The following is a 21235-nucleotide window of genomic DNA, read 5'->3' on the forward strand; positions in this document are numbered from 1 at the left end:
AGGTCAGTGTCCCTTTCTCTTTTAAATGCCAGCTTATCTGCTCGGGGATCTGTTCGCAGAGCCCTTTCTCCTCGCTGTTCCCCAGGGAAACTGTCCAGATTCCACCGGGAGAACGCTGCTCCCTCCCTCTGTCCCACAGGTGGGGGGGGAGGGGGGCTGCTCCCAGGCCTGGTGGGGCCCCTGATTTCCTGGGGGGCCCTGCAGGACTGCTGGGGGGGGGAGGGGGACCCCAGGGGTCCAACAGCCATTCCTACCCCTGCCCTCCACGTCCCTATGCATGGACGCCCCTCAAAGGCCCAGAGGGTCCCCCCTACCCACCGTCCATCTCTGACCCAGAACTGGGCCCCCTCCAAGCTGCCTTTCCTAGAAGGCTGGGGTGCAAGAGCGGAGGGGGCAGGGCTGGAGGAGAGGTGCTGCCGACGCGAACCCCAACAGGGGGGCAGGGTTTGCACCCCGCTGCCCCGATGCCGAGGCCGGCGTCCACCTCCCACCTCGAGCCGGCCTGCCCCAGAGGAGGGGGCGACCGAGCGCCCCACCGCGGAGGGGAGGGGAGGGGACGGGCCAGGTCCCCCTCGCTCCCCGCCCCCCACCGCGGCGCCCCGGCCCCCCTGCCCCGAGCCGGCGCGGAGGCGCGGGCCTGCACGGCGGGCGCGGCCCAGGGCCCCGCACTCACCCATGGAGCCGGCGCGGGCGCGGGGAGCGGGCGGGCGGGGGCGCGGCGGGCCGGCCCGGGGGCGGGAGCGGCGGCGGCGGCGGCGGGCGGGGCGGCGCGGGGAGAGGCCGGAGCGCCGCGGCCGCGGGACCCTCGGCGGCGGGAGGCGGGGCGGGGCAGGTGGGCGGTGGGAGGAGCTGGCCGCGTGGCCCCGCCTCCGGGGGCGGGACTCGGAGCCCCGCGCCGCCCCGCCTCCCGCCGCCCGCCGCGCCCCTCCCCCGCGGGGCGTCTGCGGCCAGCGCGCCCCGCCGCCCACCCCGACCCCCTGGACACATCGCGGGTGTGACCGAAGGCCGTGCCTCCGTCCCCCGCAGCCCCCGCCCCTCGCATGGGGCCCCCCGCCCCCCGTTTTGATGGGTGGCAGGCGTTTTCTGCCCCCGGGAAGGGGATGAGCATTCAGGACGACTTGCTCTTTCTCCCGGTCCAGAGGGGCCGTCTAGGGCAGGGCCGGTCCGGGCACCCCCGTGCGCCTCGCGCCCACCCCCAGGAGACCCCCCAGCCCCCCAGGAATGCCGTCGGGGGTGGGTCAGGCCCCATTAATGGGTCAGGGGAATGGGCTTGGTGGCTACTGTCCTTGTACCGCCACCTCCGCGCTGGTTGGCATTTAAAACCTCATGGAAGAATAAACATGCACAGAAGCGCCGCTATCATGAGAGCACAGCTTGGCACACACGTGGTCACAACAGCCAGCAGCCTGCAGAAGGCCCCGGGGTCTGCCAGCCGCTCCCCCACGGGCGCCCCCAGACTTCTAACTGCACCCCTGCCTTTCGCCTGGTCTTGCACTTTAAGTGACCGGCATCGGAGCTACGGGGACAGCATTCAAACGGTTAGGAAACACCGTGCACCGCAGAAAGGCAGCTTCGGGAGCCAGGACTCCCCCAAGCGACAGAGCCCCCCGAGACCCCTCTCACCCCAGGTTGTCGCCAGAGACCCAGGCGCCGGAGGGCCAGTGGCCAGTGGCGCCTGGGGCCCTCTCCCCAAGGCTCCCTTCTCCACGGCCCCTCAGCCAGAGTGGGGTGCCCTTGCAGGGGTCAGCCCTGGGGACTCCCGGGTGGCCCAAACCCGGCCCTGCCCTCAAGGACTTCCGGCAGAAGGAACCGTGCAGGCCCCACAGCTTCTGGGCTCTGGATTCACTCAGCAAACACGTGTGCCAAGCCCGGGGCCGGCCCTGGAGGGCCCTGGGTCAGTGGTCCTGCTGGCCCCACCCAGCCTGCCTGCAGGAGGTAGCTGGGTAAGGCTGGGTGAGGAAGGGGGCAGGGTCCTTGTGTTTTTGTTTTTTGTGGGGTTTTTTGCAGGATTCTCCACCACAACTCCAGCAGCCCCCTCCACCATCTGGGTTTCCATGGAGACCTGGGCCCTGGGTCAGCTTTGGGGGGGGGGATCCCCATGCACCCTGCTTGGGGCCTATCAAACTCCACCAGACAAGATCTGGTTCTGTTGACTCTAGGTCCCTGGGTTCTGGAAACGCTGGGCCTGAAGTCAAGGTCATACACCCTACGCCCCTAGGGGTTCTGGCTCTAAATTCTGTGGGCTCCAGGCTACTTCCTCCACCACGTATCCTGGAACTGCGTTCCCCGCTCTCTAGGTCCCACCATGACAGCCACTGCAGGGCTGGACCCACAGCCACCCCACAGCCACTCGGGTCGTTGACGTGTGGGTTCGGACGTCCTTGCAGGCACTGGGGCTCCACCCGGCTGACCTCTGGCCTCTAACTTGGTTGCAGCCCCTCCAAGGTGCTCAGCCTGCTCTCTGCACCCTCCTCTCCAGACGCTGGTCCCGGCTTCCCTGGGACCCAGCCTTCCGTGTGCTCTGAGCCAAAGCATCAGCCTCCTGGGGCCTGTAGGTGAGCTTCCCGGAGACCCCAAACACCGGCAAACTGTGAGGACCCTGGTGGCCCTTGGGGCCGGGAAAGGGGCCTTTGGGGACTGGGGAGGCTCAGGCACAGGAACGGGTCTTCCCCACCAAGGCCTGCCGGGAGCCCCCCTCTGGCAAGCTGCTCACCTCCCTGCAGAGGGGTGGGCCTGGTTAGGGGGACATGTACCAGGGGATGGCATGCCTTGGACGTAGTCGCTTGGGTCCAAGGTGGCTGCCTGGCCTCGCCCAGCCAATTAGATTCACTCTCTTGGGAACTTGAATTGAGACAGACAACTGCTGGGCCCTGGAACCCTGGGATCATAGAAAGTCAGTCTGAGTGGATACAGAGTCCTGCAATTGTTGGGGAGCAAAAATGAGGGGACCTACAGAAGCAGCTGGTCAATGGAGAGGGCCCTAGAGCAAAGAGGGGCGTGGGGAGAAGGCAGCTCTGTGCCTGCCCCAGCTTCCCCCCAGCTCTCCCCCTCTGATTTTTTTTTTTTGTATGTTTATTTTACTGATTTCAGAGAGGAAAGGAGAGGAAGAGAGAGATAGAAACATCAATGATGAGAGAAAATAATGGATCGGCTGCCTCCTGCACCCCCACACTGGGGATCAAGCCCACAACCCAGGAATGTGCCCTGACGGGGAATTGAACCCTGACCTCCTGGTTCATAGGTCAACACTCAACCACTGAGCCACGCCGGCTGGGCTGCCCCCTTTGACTTGAGTCAACCTGAGCAGGTGCCTGGCCACTTGTCCTCCGCCAAGCCCTAGGCGGACCCGCAACCCTGAACTGGGCCCGCCCGAGGGTGCCAGAGACTGTGTCCCTGGGTCTGCCCTCCCGGCTCCTCCAGCCGCCATGGTCCCAGCCAGGGAAAGCCAAGCCCCCAGCCGGGCAGACAAGCCCCTCACCAGCTCTGTCCCCCCGCCCCCCATCCTAGTCACAGGATGCCTGTCCCTCAACATGATCTCCCCCACAACTGGCGGCGGGCGCCTGGGCAGATGCCGCCGGCAGACATGTTTGGTTTGGCTGAGCACGGTGCTTCAAAAGAATTTGAGCCGGTTGCCAACTCTGAAAAGTCAGATTTCACATAAAAATCCAGGTTTCTGGCTTCTCTGGACAAACCAGAGGAGCCTGGCAGCTCCGGGCCGTGTTTGTGGTGGCTCCGGGTTCCGAGCGGTGTCTGCCTCAACTGCCTCGGCTGACACACACCCTTCACCCTCCGCAGTCCCCACCGCCCCCCGCCGCCTCCCAGAGCCCCTCGGCACGTTACTCACCGCCTCCCCCCGGAAGGAACTGAGCTCTGAGCTTGGCCCAGCCCTTCCTGGTTCTGCCCCCTGCCCCCGGCCGCATCCTCATCACCGGCCACTGACATCCTGCCCGTCGCCAAGGCCCAAGTCACGCGGAGAACTCAGACTCCGGGAAGGCCCGTCCGCCTCAGCACAATCACCCTCCAGACCAGCCTCTCCCTCCTCGGGCCACTGCCCTGGACGGGCCTTTGATTTGACCTATCACTTTCGTTGTTGTTACTCCTCACCTGAGGATATTTTCCCATTGATGATGATTATTATTTAGAGAGAGTGAAAGGAAGAGGGAGAGACAGTGAGAGAGAAACATCAGTGTGAGAAAGACATTGATTGTTGCCTCCCACACGCGCCCCGACCTGGGCCAGGGATCGAACCTGCGGCCAAGACCCTTGACCGGAATTGAACTCAAGACCCTTCAGTCCTCAGGCCAACGCTCCATCCACTGAGCCAAGCTGGCCGGGCTACCCTATGACTTTTGACCTATCTTGCCCACCAGGTCGCTCCGGGAACACTGCCACTACCATAGCTCTGCCTTAGCTCACACCTGCAGGGCCCTCTGGCTTCCACACTTGGTCTCAGCTCACCGCCTGACCCTCTCAGCACGTCTAACCCCAGATCGCAGCCACTGGCCGCCGTAGCTTCTGAGCATGGGCAGTGAGGCTGCTTCACACTGAGCGCTGTACACACACTGGATTTCCAAGACGGAGTGCGAAAAGAAAAGAAAAGAAAGGAAAGAACGCAGCCCCGGCCAGGCGGCGCAGTTGATTGGAACATCGTCCCGCACACCAAGACCTTGCAGTTCCGTTCCCGGTCAGGGCACATACCTCGGTGTGGGTTTGCTCCCCAGTCAGGGCCAGTATAGGAGGCAACCGAAGGATGTTTCTCTCTCTAAAACCAATTTTTTTTAAAAAAAATATGTTTTATTGATTTTTTTTTTTTTTTTTTTTTTTTTACAGAGAGGAAGAGAGCGGGATAGAGAGTTAGAAACATTGATGAGAGAGAAACATCGATCAGCTGCCTCCTGCACACTCCCTACTGGGGATGTGCCCGCAACCAAGGCATATGCCCTTGACCAGAATCGAACCTGGGACCCTCCAGTCTGCAGGCTGACGCTCTAACCACGGAGCCAAACCAGTTAGGGCTCTAAAACCAATTTAAAAAAGAAGAATCAGCCTGGCCGGTGTGGCTCAGTGGTTGAGCATCGACCTATGAACCAGGAGGTCACAGTTTGGTCAGGGCACATGCCTGGGTTGTAGATTTGATCCCCATTGTGGGACGTGCAAGAGGCAGCCGATCAATGGTTCTCTCTCATCGTTGATGCTGTAGCTCTTTCTCCCTCTTCCTCTCTGAGATCAATAAAAAAAAAATTTTTTTTTTAAAGAATCAACCAATGAATAAAATAGGTGGAACAACAAATCAGTGTTTTTGTCCTCTCTCAAATCAGTTTTTAAAAACTTTAAATAAAAAGAATTAGCCAATAACTGTATGAATAAGTGGAACAACAAATGGAAGAAAGCAGAACTCCTGTCACCTCCTCCCAGCCCCAGGCCTGGCCACGCACAGGGTGCCGCTCCCAGGAAGCAGCTGCGGCCTTGAGTGCCCCCTCCCACGCCAGCTCAGCCCTCCAGCGCCTCTGCCCGCTACGCAGCTGCTGCAGGCTATGCCAGGACAGGACCCCTCACCAGGGCAAGATTTGGCCACATCTGGCCAAAAGCCAGGAGGGCCTGTTCTGGACAAATGTCACTGGCCCCGGAACCACCCGCCCCTCCCCACTCTGACACTGGGCAGAGCAACATAGGTGCCCTGGGGAAGAATGTGGCCCCTTCCCAAGCCCCCTGGGGCCTCTTGAGGCAGGACTCTCAGGTGGGCAGAAAGGGGCACGGACCATGGCCTCTGACGCTTCCCTGCGGGGAGACCAGAGCCATCGCTGGCATTGCCCCCCGAGGCCTGGAGACTCCAATATTGCCCTGCCGCCCACAGCCCTCGGCTCAGTGAGGAGAGGTGGGTGGACACATTCAGAATTCCTTTCCGGGGCCATAGAAACTGTCCACACCGTTCCTGGCCCCAGGCCTGGAGCCAGCCGGCCACTCCTCTGGCTGAGGCTGCCGTGGGCACCTGCCCTTTGTCCACCACGGGCTCCCTCCCCAGGCTCCTCCGAGGAACCGAGAGTGGCCGAGGGGAACAGGAGCTGGGCTGCAGAACCCGGGTGTGAGAGTCCACACCAGGACAGTCACTCTCTGGGCATGAGCCCCACCCCCATCACGGGACTGACTGGCACCCGGGCTCACCACCCACCCTTGATGGGCCCAGGCCAGGGACCGGCTGGCTGCAGAGGACAGAGCCCACACAGACAGCTGTGTGCCTGGCTCCCCCCCAGCCTGCCTCCGCTCACCCGGGCTGCTCATGTGCCGTGTACCCACCACCCACAGCGTGCTGGGGCCTCTCTCCCAGCGGGTGGAGTGGGCACAGGGACACACGGTGAGCAGGTGGCTCTGCTGAGCCTTCCCTTCCAGAATAAAGGGGACATGAAGAGTTGTCCCCATATTTCCCCAAATGTGGGGAACGCAACTGCATAATTTGTGGTTGTGGGGACTGTGTAAAAAAAACCAAAACAACGAATTATCCCCACCCCCAGGGTGGGCATGAAGCTGCCAGGAGCCAAGGCTTTCAAAAGTCTGGGCACAGGACAAGGCCCCTCTAAATGCTCGCCGTGGGGGCTCCGAGGGGGCAGGGACCGTCCTGCCTGGGAACGCAGGGGGTGGGGGCTCACAGGAGCCGCCTGAGTGGTGGGGCCTCCCGGGCAGAGGGCCCAGCAGGAGCAGAGCCTGGGCTTTTCTGGATGAGAGGGATCGAGGGCGACCCAGGAGACCAGGGGGCACAGTCTGAAGGAGGGGCCTCCCGGGCTTGTGGCCGGACCCAGCAAATGACCTCAGGCCAATCCCTGGCCCTGTGAGGACCTTGGCCGCCTTACCTGCCTCGGGCAGATGGGAACCTGCCGGGGAAGCAGGACAAGCAGGACAAATGGGCAGGTGCCCGCGGCAGCCTCCGTCAGAGGAAGTGCGGCTGGCTCCAGGCCTGGGGGCAGGAACGGTGTGGACGGTTCCTCTGGCCCCAGGAAGGGTGCCCATAGCCGGCCCCCAGGCACGCTGCCCTCCCCCACCCTCTGCTCCTGAAGGGAGCTTTCCGCAGCCGGGCCGGCGCCCCCTGCCTGCCCCTCCTCCGTGCCCTGCCAGCATCACGGCTCCTCCTCACAGTCCTGCCCTCTCAGCCCCCGGCACACACCTGGGAAGGTGCCCGGTGCCCCTGGGCCCTGTGAGCACTGTGCCCGCCGCCACTGCGCTGCGAGACAGGAAGCAGAAGGGGGCTCCCTCCTGTGCTTTGTGGAACCCATGCCCCATGCGGTCCCCTTCCGTGGGGGACCCCAATACTATCTACTCATCACTGTCTGCCCCGCCGTCCGCAGGGAGGGTCAGGAGAGCCCACCCAGCCGGGGGACGCTGCACCGGGAGAGGCCCCTGCTCCTCCCGGCTGGGGCCCCAGAGGAGGAGAGGCCCGAGGCCCGAGGCCCGGACCGCCCCGGCGGCTGCCGCGGGCCAGACCTGGCTGCCGGGCCGGCGCATCCACAGACTCTCGGTCGCCAGCCGGAAGCCATGTGCTCTGCCGGCCGCGGGTTAGTTGGCAATAATAACATCCCGCAGGGACTGTGCCCGCTCTGTGTCACCCCAGCGAGTCCTCTCGCCACCCCAGGGCGCCACTGGCATCATCTACACGGCTTTCCCAGCGTCTCACGGCTGCGAGAAGGCCAGGTCGGCACCCACATGCGGTCTGTGTGCCTCAGCGTCCCCACGAGCTGTCCTGCCCCTCCAGGGCCTTCACCTCTGTCTGCAGGAGGGAGAATGAGACACCTACCCCTGTGTCTGCAAGGGACTGGGGGGGAATGACCGGTGTCGGGAGCCTCGGACATAAACGGCCCAGAAGACCTCGTCCCGTCGCCTGGCAACGGAGGACAGAGGCAGAGCCCAGCCCTGAAGCCAGCGCCCTGGCGGCCCTGCTCCAGCCCAGCCGTCGGGGCCCACACTGCCCGCCCGCCCGGCTGCCGAGGCCCTCAGGGTCCTCATGCTGGGGCCCCGCGCCTCCGCCAGCAGCGGCTCTCGGGGGGGCTCTGGTCCCCACACCCCGGCTGAGCGAGTGACTGACAGCGGCATGTGCTCGGTGCCAGCCGCAGGCTCCGACCAAAGGGAGGCGGCCAGGTAGACCAGGTGGGAGCCCCTGACGCCCCTGGGAAGGGGCCCACACCTACCCCCAAGGTCCTCGATGATGTCCAGGGTGGAGCTCCAGGAGAAACGCTCCACGGCCCCCAGCTCCAGCCCGGCCAGGGCGCTGGGCAGCGCCTCCAGCTCATAGGCGCCCCGCTTCTTCCAGTAGAGGAACATGCCGGGGCCCGGCGAGGCCTCCCCACCAGGCCCGTGCCCTCAGAGGCGGGCGGCCCCGGGGACCTGGGTCCCCGAGGCCTGGACGCCGTGGGCACAAGGGCTGCAGAGGGGCTGTGGGGACCCTGGGTCCGGCCTGGGGCTGCGAGCTCAGCCTCCCCGGGGAGGGAGCGGCTGGGAGCGGCTGGGGGCCCGGAGCTGACCAATGGCCGGGCCGGCCCCACACAAAGCGCCTTTCTTCCCCTCCTACAGACATTTTACAAATTTCCACTTCCCGGCCCCCTCGGAGCCCCCACGGAGGGGATGGGCTGGCGTCTGGGGACGCAGAGGCCGGAAAAGAGTGCGATTGTTCCGCGGTCTCTTTGCTCAGATAAGTTTTCAGAGGAGAAAAATGTGCTGCCCCAGGAGCAATCCCAGCCCCCTGGCCCTGACCTCTGACCCCAGCCCCAGCCCTGGCTGAGCCCTGCAGGGGTTTCTCAATGAGGAGAGGAAGTACCATGAGGGTGCCAGGGGGTGACCCCAGAGCTGTCTTCCGCTGCCCCATCAGGCACCCTCCCTGGGAAGCTCAAGGCAGGCGTCCCAGCGCCTCTGAGCAAAGGCCTGGAGGAGGCCCCAGGGGTCAGAGGGCAGAAGCTGCCTCCCAGGCCTTGCCCTCAGGCTGCCAGTGAGCCCAGCATCTGCCCTCTGGGCTGTTGTCAAAGGCCTCTCCCTTCCCTAGGCTGGCCACACTTCACCCAGCTGCCCCCCCTTCACCCGGCTGCCCTCCACCCATCTCCCTCCTTGGACTCGTCACCCACACCAAAGGCAGCGCCGCACAGGGAGCCCGGGGCAGGTGGAACTCCTGCACAGAGCCTCTGGCACCGACAGTACAGAGCTGCGGTGCCCCCTGCACTGTGGGCACAGGGTGGGAATGGAGGGGTCGGAAGGGCTGGTGGATGAAGGAGCTTAGGGGTACAAGCCACCCAAAAAAGAACCATCAGAAGAATAAAAAGTCCAGCTATGCAAAAAATGAAAGTTACCAGTCCATTTATTCCAAAACCTTGTAAAAACAGCAAACTTTTATCTAGTTAAAAGATAAAAATGAAGACTGATGGCTGCCCTGGGGCGAGACCTCTGCCCTGGTGCTCAGGAAGGCCGGCCTGGCACTCCCCCGTCCCCCACGGACGCAGGACTGTCCGGTGGCGCAGATGGGGAAACCAATGGGCTCAGCGAATGGGCTGCCGAACTTGGACCTGAACCCAGGAGCATCTGGCTTCAAAGCCAACTCGGGGGCCCGGGCAGCCACCTAGGGGAGGAGGCTGGGCGGTCAGAGGGCAGAGGCCTGGCCTCATGTTGCTGAGCCGCCTCTGACTGACCCTCTGCACCCCGCAGCCTGCCAGGCCCCGAGGAGCTAGCCTGGCGTTGGGGGCCGAGCGGGGGCAGAGAGGAGCACCCCACCTACCAGGCGCCTGGCGACAGGGAGGCAGGAGGTCCAGGCGGGGAGAGCTGGCAGCAGAGGGCTCTGCCCTCCAGGGGGGTCGCCCAGGGCTGCGGGGGCGGGAGGGGGTGGGTGGCTGTCTAGGCAGCCTGCACACCCCTAGCTGAGGGCTAAGATGCCAAGAGGCAGCGGAGTAATTCAAACCATATGCCCACCTCCCCTCCTCCTCAGGCTCAGAGCCAGGGATGGACAAACGCAGGCTCCTTGGTCCTTGATCCCTGGCACCCACGCGGCCTGGGCTTGAGCTCACCAGAGGCTGGGGGTGCCCCCCTCGTGTCCACGGGCAAGTGGCCAGTGTGGGGGTGTCAGGCCGAGCTTGGGGAGTGAGGCAATGTGTCCCCAGCAGCCACGGCCTCGTCTCAGTGCCCACCCACCTGAGGCCAGGGCTGCAGAGTGGGGGGTGGTCCCGGAGTTACCCAGCCCAATGCCTCTGTGCCGGGCCTGGTGGGCCGCTCTGGGTTATGGTTTCAGAACAGCCAGCCCCAGTGCAGCCTCTCGTGTGGGTGGGGTGGTGGCAATGATTTCTCCCCACCCTCAGCTCTGGGCTGGACACAAGGAGCCCCTGCCCCCTGCATACACCCAGCGACAGGGGCCAGCTGTGCCCTCCCTCCCCCGCTCGCAGCGCATGAGCCCCATCCCCCGGTTCTCTCTGTCCCCAAATGTGCCTCCTGCTTCCCACCGCCCCGCCTTGGCTACGGCCAGTCCTCCGCCTGGATGTCCCCTCGGCTCCCACAGAGGCGCCCCCTCTCCTCTATCCAGACTGGAGGTCTCCCGCCCCGCCTCCCTCCTTCCTCCCCGAGCACATGCACAGGGCGGCCTGCAGGCCCTTCACGGGGCTGGGGGAGCCAGGAAACCAAGGGCTGCCGGCTGGCGGTGCTGCTCAGACTTGGGGTCTCTTCATCGGCTGAGACAGCGGGTGGGCATGGCTGACCTGCGTGCTGCTGTGCCCCAGCCCCCGCGGGCGGAGTGATGACAGCTCCGCTGACACCGGCCAGAGGCCGTGCTGAGCGCTGCTCATCCGTTCTCTCCTTTAACCCTCACGCCAGCCCATGAGGCGGGACTGTCATCCCAGGACCGGGGGGCAGAGGCTGAGAAGGGGCGGAGGGGGGGTAACTTGCCCACAATTAACAGGGTGCCAGGCACAAGCCACACGGCCTGGCCTCGATGACAGTCACTGCGGGTGAGCAGCCCAAGGCCTAAGGTGGTCAGGGTGGTCCAAGCTGGGAGCCCCGCCTCCCGGGCCCAGGCCCGCTCCTGCCCGTCGCCCTGCCTCCAATGCCCCTGTAAGCGGAGCCAGGAGGCCACTGGCTGGGACCAGGACAGACAGAGGGACGCCGACCTGGAGTGTTGGGGCTGCTTAATCCAGGGCCTGGCCAGCGCCTTGGGCGAGAGGAGGGGCGAGCTTGGCAAGTCAGCTGTTTCCTTGAGGGCGGAAGTGCCCCGAGGCTGGAGAGCCCCACAGCTGCTGAGTAAGGGGCTGAAAGGGGAACAGGAGCAGGTGGCCTGAATCGCTGTCATACCCTCCCTGCCTGCCCCCCCCCCCCCCCCCCCGTCTCCCCCAGCCAGCCACGGCCACGGCCATCAGGGACCTGGCTGAGCCCCAGACGCCTTCCCCTCACCGGCCCTGGAGACCCCTTCCCTGAGGGCAGCTCCCAAAGGGGTGGGACCCATTGAGGGCCCTCCCTGGGCCTCACTGGCCGGCAGCTGAAGGCTCCGATTCCACATCTGTGCGTGGGTTAGGGAGGAGCCCCTGCTCACCGGGCTCCGCAGCGGCCTGGCAGAGAGCAGGGGACGCAGACTTGGTGGGGGGAGAAGGGGGAGAGGGGGCGTCCTTGCAATCTGACAAGGGGGCCTGCCCCTCGCACTCCCTCTCCCAGGCAAGGTTGACCATGACCCTTGTGGTCCCCTGAGCCCCCCAGGAGCTGGCAACCACATCCTTTCCTCCTCCTGACCTTCGGGGAGGCCTGTGTGAACCCCCAGGGCAGCCGGAGTGCCAGCTGTGTGTGGGGGGGGGTGGGGCTGGGAGCAGAGCTGGCGACGACAGGCAGTGCCCAGTGCCAGCCGCCAGCTCGCGTGAGAAGCAGCCTCACGGCTGGGCTGTGTTAAGTGTTCCCAGGTGGGGCTGCAGCGCCGACGCCAGCCGACGCCAGGCAGCCTGAGGCCCCTTATGTAACCCAGCCCCCCCCCCCACCACCAGCCTTTGCCGCCGGCCAAGCCCAAGAGGACGGGTCCCTGACCACCCCCCACCGCCCACCCCCCGCCCAGCTCCGGCGAAGGAGAAGACTCTGTCCCCACCTGCCAGGGTGCTGGCCAAGGACCCTCCAGGACCACCGCCCGTTGGGGCCCGGGGGGGGGGGCCCTGGGGGGGGGAGGCCAGTGCCCGGCCGGCACCGGTAGGAGGGGTAGACAGTAGGGCCTGGTGTGGGTGGCACAGACCCTTCCTTGCAGAGCAAACCATTCCAGAGACTGGAAACATGGGCCAAAGCCTCAGCCACCTGTGGGCCCAGCCATGTGGAAGGTGCGGGTGGAAATCTGGGCGCAGCTACCTGGCCTCAAGCCAGCCCGGGCCGTCTCCCCACAACCCCCCTACCCCCAGCCCAGGCTACCGTGGCGCTCAGCCCACCAGACCGGCTGCACTCCCCATGCAGGGGGCGGAGGCGACCCCACGGCCCTGTGCTGCCCATGTGGCCTTATTTTCCATTAAATTTTCCCTGGAGCTGGGACTATGTCCAGGCACAGCAGGGCCCAGGCCCGTGGTGTCTGCTCTGTCCCCTGAGTGGCTCCTGCAGGCTTCTGGTCTGAGGCCCCCCCCCAGTCCCCTCCCAGCCCCCTCCCAGCCCTGGAGGTGTGAATGTGTATAACCAGCACCATGGCCTGGGCCCTGGACCAGGGCAGGGAAGCTCGCACTGCTCCCATCCCCTCAGACGCCGAGGTTCGGCTGGGCCAGGGACCCTGTCTCAGTTTTCTGGCTCCTGGTGGGCACACAGGAGGGACCCTGACGTTGCCAGTCCCCCTGTGTGCCAGGCCCTGTGTGCCAACGATCCTGTCGCCGTGTTATGATCACCCCCATCTTTCTGTTTTTTATTTTTATTTTATTCTATTCTAGAGAGGGAGGAAAGGAGACAGAGAGGGAGAGAGAGAGAAACATTGACTAGAGCAGCGGTTCTCAACCTGTGGGTCGCGACCCCTTTGGGGGTCGAACGACCCTTTCACAGGGGTCACCTAAGACCATCCTGCAGATCAGAGATTTCCATTACGATTCATAACAGTAGCAACATGACAGTTATGAAGTAGCAACGAAAATAATTTTATGGTTGGGTCACAACATGAGGAGCTGTATTTAAAGGGCCAGAAGGTTGAGAACCACTGGACTAGAGAGACACCAGTTGGTTGCCCCCGCCCCCCCCCCGTTCCCCCCTGCACGCACTCTGACTCCGAGTCGAACGTGCAACCCTCTAGTGCACAGGACAACGCTCCAACCGACTGAGCCACACGGATCAGGGTGAGATCACCCCCATCTTACAGCACAGGAAGCTGGGGGTCAGGCAGGGGGCGGGAGGGGCTGCAGTCTCCCCACCATGCTCCATGTCACCCGCTGCTCTCTCCACGGCCACCGTATTTAAGTTCCATGGGTGCCAGGGTCCAGTCAGTGGCCCTCCTGCCCACAGCATCCTGACCTTGAGTCCGGAGCACCTCCCTCCCCCAGGGTCCCTCCTATGTTGGGAATCTGGGAGCCCTTCCAACTGGACAATCTCCCTGACCATTAAGCCACTGGCCACAGGTCTCAGGAAAGTGAGTGCCTCCCTGAGCTCCCCTGAATGTGGGGGACAGCCAGACAACAGGCCACTCAGACCCAGGCAACGATGGGGTGGGAGGTACAGTCACTGTCCAGCATCGGGCCTGACCATTGTCACAGACCCATTCACCCACCACAGCCCAGGACAGGTGCAGCCTGAGCCGGGCTGGCCACAGAGCAGCTGCCCACGCCATTCTCAGCTCTGCCCCTAGAATGCCCCGGCCCTGGCCCCGGCTCAGGTCACCACCATCCTGTCTGGGCCCCGCCTTGCCTCACTCTCGCCCCTGCTATGTCAGCCTCCGAAATGGAGCTTGGCACCTGAGCTCAGATCCCAGCTCCAGCCCCTGTCAGCTGTGTCACCGTGGGCAAGTGGCTTAGCCTCTCTGGGCCTCCGTCCCCGCACCTGGGCAGCGGCGACCTCACAGGGTTGCGGTGGGATCCGCCGAGTTGACTACAGCAGCGGCCTCACACTCAGGTCTGCTCCGGCGGGGGCACCGAGGCCAGTGTCCTCCAATCAAGCACACATGCAAACCTGGAAGTCACTACTTGGACTGCACACCTGCCACCCCCCTGGCATGGCCGCTCAGACCCTCTGGGACCCCGCCCCAGCCACCGCTCCTGGCGGATCAATGGTGTGGAACCCGCCCTTGGGCCCTTGTTCTGCTGCCGGCCACACCCTGGAACAGCGGGGTCCGGGCTCTGTCTGGACTGGGAGCCCCTTGAAGGCAGCTGCTGGCTTCATTCTCCCCCGAATGCAGGCCTAGGCCCCGCTGGCCCAGGCAGGAGCCAGAGGAATGCTTGTGGACTTGAACTTGGGTCAACTCTCCACCGTTTCTCGCCAGGGCTGATTCCCAATACCTGAAGGCGTGATCCAGCCGGGCCCACCGCAACCTCAAAGGCCAAGGTGGCTGGGCTCCCTGCCTCCAAGAAGGACCCGCTCAGAGGGCAGCCCACAGGCCTGGACGCCAAGCTTGGGGTCAGATGTACCCCCTCCCCCTGCCAGGAGGAGCCGAGACCCAGGCTTGACCCAGTGCTCGGTCAGTCGGCTGCCAGCCTGGGTCGGGGAGAGGGGGAAGGAGGCCTGCCTCCGCTGCGCTGTCTGTGGCCGCGGCACGGTGGCCACGGTCCAGCCTCCCCGCCGGCCGCCGCCGCCTTTTAAACCTGGCCAGACAGACTGCGAGGCTGGGCCTCCTCCAGGGCCAAGTCTGTGCGAGGAACAAAGGCTTCTGGGCCAGGCTCCTGACCACAGGGAAGACAGGCCGGACCCCAGGACAGCTGACTGCCAAAACAGCCAGCGCATCGGGAGGCTGATGCTGGAGAACATCGTTACCGTCCCCTGGGACATCCCCAGCAGAGGCCCAGGCTGCCCCAGCGGACCCCCCTCCCCCAGCCCAGGATGCGGCCCAGCCGAGGGAGGCGGCTCCCGGGCAGGGCGGCTGCTGGGTCTCAGCCTGTCAGGGTGCTGTAGCGAAGGTGGGTCCTCCGGTCCCAGACAGGTGCTAACTGCGTCCTGTTCATTTGTATCTCAAGAAAAATGAAGCGGGTGAAGGCAGAGAGTGACTCTGTGTGTGTCTGCGTCTGCACGTGCAATTGTTTTGGATGGTCCGTGAGGAAGATGATGAGCAGAGGCAGGAATGATGTGAGGTGGGGCAGTTGTCTGGGAAGAACAGCATCTCAGGCAGCAAGTGCAAAGGCCCTGGGGCCCTGAGGCCCAGCCTGTGTTCGAGGTGAAGTGACAGCTGTTCCCCTTTGCCCCAGACCCAGAGGCCTCCCAGGACACTGGGGTGTCAGTTTTGTCTTTATTTGCTTGTTTGCTAATCCTCACCGAGAATATTTTTTCCACTAATTTCCAGACAGACTGAAAGGGAGGGTGGAAGAGAGGGAAAGAGAGAAACATCGATGTGAGAGACACATTGATTGATTGCCTCCCCCATGTGCCCCGACCAGGGCCAGGGATTGAACCTGCAACCCAGGTGTGTGCTCTCGATTGGGAATGAAACCTCGACCCTTCAGTGCACGGGCCAGCGGTCTAATTGTTAAGCCACACCGCCCAGGGCTGGAATTACAGTTTTAAAACCAGGATGAGTTGGTACCCTATTGAGGGACCTCAAGGAGGCCAGTGTGGCTGGAGCAGGGTCAACAGCGGCGGGAGGAGAGAAGTCAGGCAGGTGACAGGGCATCAGGGCCCGGAAGGGCCTGTGAGGACTGGGCTTTTGTTGTGAGTGAGACGGGAGCCCCTGGAGGCTCTGACAGAGAAGGGCTGTGATCTGGCTTGGCTGTTGAAAGGCTGCGATCACAGGAGCGACTGTGGAAAATGGGAAAGCGAAGGGTGTCCTGGGGACGTCCTGACCCTTAGTGGCTGAGAGGCCACGGAAAGCCTCCGTTCCACCTCATTAAGAGTCTACAGCCACAGAAAGACAATGCGCCTTCAGCGCGGCCTGCTCCCTGCAGGGGGGGGTTGGGCGAATAAGACCCACCTTCCAACTTGGGAAAAAAGAGCTGAATGGAACAACGTTCTTCAAAATCTTACAAACATCAACCAGCCAGAAGGCAGAAGGGGAGGACCAGGGAGGTTTCGCTGACCGTTTTGCCCTCACAGGATCTTTCCGTCCTGCAGGAAGAGTGGGAAGACCGAGCTTCGCGTTGACTGGCCGTATGGGTTTGGGCAGTGGTTCTCAACCTTCCTAATGCCGTGACCCTTTAATACAGTTCCTCATGTTGTGGTGACCCCCAATTTCATTGTGACAAATGGAACATAATTAAAGCATGGTGATTAATCACAAAAACAATATGTAATTATATATGTGTTTTCTGATGGTCTTAGGCGACCCCTGTGAAAGGGTCGTTCGACCCCCAAAGGGGTCTCGACCCACAGGTTGAGAACCGCTGGTCTAGGGGAACGAGCTGAAAGTCCCGGGAGCCTCAGGCTTGAATTGGATCAAGGTCTTCACGACGGGTGGTGTCTGCAGGCATATAGCACAAGCACATGCAAACCCTCTAGCATCCCGGGCCTCAAATGGTTCTTAAAAATAATTTTTAAAATACAATGTCCAGCACACAGTCAAAGATAACTAGGCACACAAGTACATACCAGCCCATGACGGAAACTGACAGAACACACCCACGCAAAAGGAGATCCTGGCGTCATCAGCCACAGATTCAGCTACCACCTCACCTCATCTCCACAATGACCCTGAGCAGTAGACTCTACTATTATCTCCTTCAGAGACAATGAGATGGAAGCTTGGCAAGCTGGTGATTTGTCTCAGCCCCATCGCTAGTGAGTAGGAGTGCTGTGATTCAGCTCAGGCCGGGTGCCGCTTGATCTATGCCAGGCTTGCCCTCCGCCCTGCATGCCCTGTGTCCCGCATACCCTGTGCCCCACACACCCTCCACCTTGGAAGTCCTAGAGGCCTGATGTCAGAGCCTGCGGCTGTCCTTGCACCTCGGCGAGAGCCACAGCCTTTAGTAATGGGAGTGGACAGAGAGGAATGCCTGGGGACCATGTCAGGGGACACCTGCCAGCCACCACCCTCTTATGTTGGGACAGGCCCACGGGAGTGATGACCAGACAGAGCACATGAAGGGCCAGAATGTGGGCTGATGGGAAATAGAGGCTTCTGGAAGACGGCCTGGGAATATCGTTACAATGCAAGATGCTCGCACCCTCCCACCTACAGCTCCCCTTCCGGGACCTGGTTCTCTGGGTGCTGCTTCACTAGGGCACGGAGGGAGGGGTGAGGGTGCTCCCTGCGGCCCCTTCACAGGAGTGACACCTGGAACTAGCTGTCCGCTCCCAGAGGGCCGGAGGGAAAGTGAGGCATATCCACATCTCAGAAAGCCATTCAGAAACGAGGTAGGCTTTTCTGTGCTGGCATTTTTTAAATGTCTAAAATAGAGTATTAATTGAAGAAAACAATTGCAAAACTGCACTTTCTACTAGTTCAGAAAGTTTACAAACACACACACACACACACACACACACACACACACACACAGGTAGCATGTGTGTGTTATATTCATGGGGGGAAATTTGAGCTACAACTGGAAGTAACAGAAAATTGGAGGACACGTGGCTTCATTCTCTAGGTCAGTGGTTCTCAACCGGTGGGTTGCGACCCCTTTGGGGGTCGAACAGCCCTTTCACAGGGGTCTCCTAAGACCATCGGAAAACACATATATAATTACATATTGTTTTTGTGATGAATCACTATGCTTTCATTATGTTCAATTTGTCACAATGAAATTGGGGTCACCACAACATGAGGAGCTGTATTAAAGGGTCGCGGCATCAGGAAGGTTGAGAACCACTGCTCTAGGTACTGTTTGAGCATTTCACAATGAAAATACATCGCTCTGCGAAGCAGAACCGAGAGCGCACGCGTGTGTGTGTGCGCGCGCATGTGTGTGCGCATGTGTGCGTGTGTGCGTGCGTGCGTGTATCCCATTTGTTTAGATCAGCGGCCCTGGTGGTCCGTGAGGTCCGAAAGGCTGGCGACCGCGGGTCCACATGCTGCTGAGGGCGCACACGCCCCCCCTGCACCTGCGCTCCTGCGATGGCTCCCGGCCCCTCAGCTCTGTGTTTGCCAGACTCTCCTCCCCAAACTTCCTGCGTCCACCCGCCAAACTGCTATTGAAAAGGGGCTTCCTAAATGGCCAGCCAGACCACGCCACCTACCCTGCGAAAAACCTTCAGTTCTCGTTGCCGCCGGCGTGGAGTCTGAATGGAGTAAGATGCTCCCCAACCTCTCCACCACCCATCTCTGCCCCCCTCCCCACAGCGCCCCATCCGTCCTCGAACATCAGCCCATGGACAGCCCCGTCCCACCGCACAGACCCCCTGCCTGTCATCCTCTTTCCCTGAAGTGCCTTCGGCCCCCCCCCCCCCCCCCCCCCTCCCGCCCCAGCTGACTTCGGTTTGCCCTGTAGGTGATGTCACTGCTGCAGAAAACCCCTGTGATGGGTGTTCTAAGAGGGTTATCATTCAGGGATGAAGTCATCACCCCACAATCACTGTGTTTTAACATGAACCACCTCTCAATTCCTGTTTACAAGCCCTTATCTCTCATTAGTCACTAAGCTTCTCAAACGGGCATTTATCTCGTTCACCAGCATCTCCCAACCCCTGTACAATGCCTGACAGTAAGTGCTCAATGTGTCGGGCCCACACTAGAGTCTAGAGTTTGATTCCTGGTCAAGGGCATATACCTGGGTTGCAGGTTTGATCCCCGGCCAGGGCCTGTGCAGGAGGCAACCAACAGATGTCTCTCTCACATCGATGTTTCTCTCTCTCTTTCCCTTCCCTCCCTCCCTCCTCTCTCTCTAAAAAATCAAAAAAAAAAATATCCTCGGGTGAAGATTAACAGCAAAAAAAGTGTTCAATAAATATTTGCTAAGTGATTAGCTATGACACATTCACATTTGTCAAATAAATAAATGGCTCACAGGCACAATCAAGCTGAAGAAGAGTTGGTGGCCGTTTTCTGCTACCCACCGGGGCCAGGTCATTGCTCTGTGGTCAGGGATGGGGTGTCTGGGGCCAGGGCTCTGATTTTGGGGTGCTAGAAGACTCTTTGATCCCAGAAACACTAGTCCTGACTCCACACTCCGATGCGTCATGGCGTACGGCACAGAGGACATTGACGGGTCGGGGAGTCTCATGGCCCTTTTTGTTGTTGTGAATCCTCACCCGAGGTTATTTTTTCCATTGGTTTTTAGAGGGTATAAGGGAGTAGAGAGAGGGGAAGAGAAACATTGATATGAGAGACACATTGATCAGTTGCCTTTCGCATGCATCCCAATTTTGGGGGCGAGGATCAACCCTGCAACCCAGGTACGTGCCCTCGACCGGGCATCAAACCCATGACCCTTTGGTGTGTGGGCTGGTGCTCTAAACATTTGGCAACACCAGCCAGTGCTCACGGCGCCTTTACAAATAGCTAAAGGCCAAGTTGGGAACCTACTCAAAACCTAGCGATAGGACAGGACTGTGATGCACAGAATGTGGCCATGTGACGGGTCCTGGGCGCCTCCCCACTATGCCCTTCACCAGCCAGCGGAGCAGCCCCTCAGCAGAGACCTTGCTTTCTCCTTCCTGGGAAGTGGGGGGAGCCTCCCTGCTCTGCCCGCTCAGAAGACCGCGACATCTGTGCCATCCTCGCAATGGGGTCAGGGCTGAGGGCTGACCCTCAGCGGGCTGGGCCATCCTGCCTTCCCCACTTTCACGAACCCCCAGGTCAGTGGGGACAATCCCGGCTCAGCCTGTAGGGGGGCTTCTTAAAGCGTCCAGACCGAGTCAGCAGGCGTGGGACCCAGTGGCCCTCCAAGCCCCCGGCTTCTCTCCTGGCTCAGTGCCATCGACCCCCCTTTCTGGACAAGAGAGAAGAAAACATACTCACTGCTTCCCAGACGGAGGCTGAGCCAGCCGCGAGGCGGAGACCCGCACTTTGTGAGGACCGAGTTCATGCTTGAGCGCGGGTGGCACCTCGCCCGGCCCTCCAGCCACGTGCCAGGCCCCCAGGTCTGTGTCCCTTTCTGCAGCGAAGGGCTTCTCCCAGCCTCACCCCAATCCTAGCTCCTCCAGCGGAATCCGTCTGCACAGCCCCGGGAGCCCTCAGCCCCGCCAATCTGCTTCCCGGCGAGGCCGGCCCTCTGGGCGCTGTACGTTCTAACGTCTGGGCTTCCTGGCCGCGGTTTGCACGGCGTTCCCCTGCTGGTGGTTTTCTCCCCTTGGATTTTCCATCCATTCGTGCCCTGGAGCAGACTCCTCAGGCTGCTGGCCGCCTCGGGTCCCTCCCTTCCCGGGAAGCAGCGCCGGGACCCTGGTGTCTGCAGTCCCGGCGGCAGCCCCGCGGGGCGCCTTGGCGAGGAGGCAGGCCTGCAAGTTCCGTGGCTTCTCCCTGCCCGGCAGACGCTCACCCGGGAGATCAAGTCAGTTCCAAAGTATTAGAAAAACCCAAGCCACAGTCTGCTGAGCACCGCGGAGGCATCAGTCACCATGGCAACCCGCGGCTTCCCAGCCCAACAGTGTCCTCCGGCTCAGCTGTTTGCTTACTCAGCGCCGGCACTTCCAGGGGACCTGCTGCCCCGACTGGACTCCAAGTGCAGTCTGCCCAGCCCTCTCTGCCCAACTCTTCCTGGCAAAGCCTTGGAACTCTTTAGCTTAGCAAAGCCGTTTGTTCCCAGAGGCCCGAACAGCACATGCTCCTTCCTTCACGGCACAGATGGCCCCATGTTTATTTCAGCCGCTGTTCAGGCTCAGCCTGTCAGCCAGCTTGTGGGGCAGGCCCGGCCCTGGGAGGGGAGCGGGGAGCGGGGAGCGGAGCTGCTCGCACCGTCCAGAGGCAGTTACAGCCCCAGACCCGGGCTTCTCTTTTCTTAATTTGAACTTTTCTGGGAGCAAAATTTTCCTTCTCTAATACACTCCAAGACAGCCAGAAAGGAGGTGGCACCTCTCTCAGCTCACATACCTGGGCCCAAACAGAAAAACTAACCTGCCACTGCGTTCAACACCGCCGGCAATGTGGCACTGCTGGGCTCCCTGCGTCCCCCGGCACCCACACCCCAGCCCCTCCCAGTGCTTTATTTTACGCGGTGTTTCTGCCATCATCGCTCCTAATCACTGAAGTAATTTCCTGGAACAAAATGGTCTCTGTATG

The 21235-nt window shown here is 61.9% G+C and overlaps 1 protein-coding gene across 7 annotated transcripts in view; it reads right to left on the reverse strand.

Annotated features, from left to right (window-relative positions):
- Window positions 1-21097, reverse strand: part of PLEKHG5 (pleckstrin homology and RhoGEF domain containing G5) — a 45670-nt gene extending 24573 nt beyond the window's left edge. Inside the window, exon 1 of one of the 7 annotated variants that reach the window (XM_036348217.1) lies at window positions 19976-21095. In XM_036348217.1, coding sequence (XP_036204110.1) covers window positions 19976-20042 — 67 coding nt within the window. In that variant the 5' untranslated portion in view covers window positions 20043-21095. Of the gene's footprint in view, window positions 1-318; window positions 468-673; window positions 717-8174; window positions 8574-19975 lie in introns of those variants that run through there. The other 6 variants (XM_036348214.1, XM_036348215.1, XM_036348222.1 and 3 more) reach the window with 6 other exon arrangements.
- Between the last annotated feature and the right edge of the window lie 138 nt (window positions 21098-21235).

This window comes from Myotis myotis, unplaced genomic scaffold, assembly GCF_014108235.1.
Source record: "Myotis myotis isolate mMyoMyo1 unplaced genomic scaffold, mMyoMyo1.p scaffold_m19_p_2, whole genome shotgun sequence".
Lineage (NCBI taxonomy): Eukaryota > Metazoa > Chordata > Mammalia > Chiroptera > Vespertilionidae > Myotis > Myotis myotis.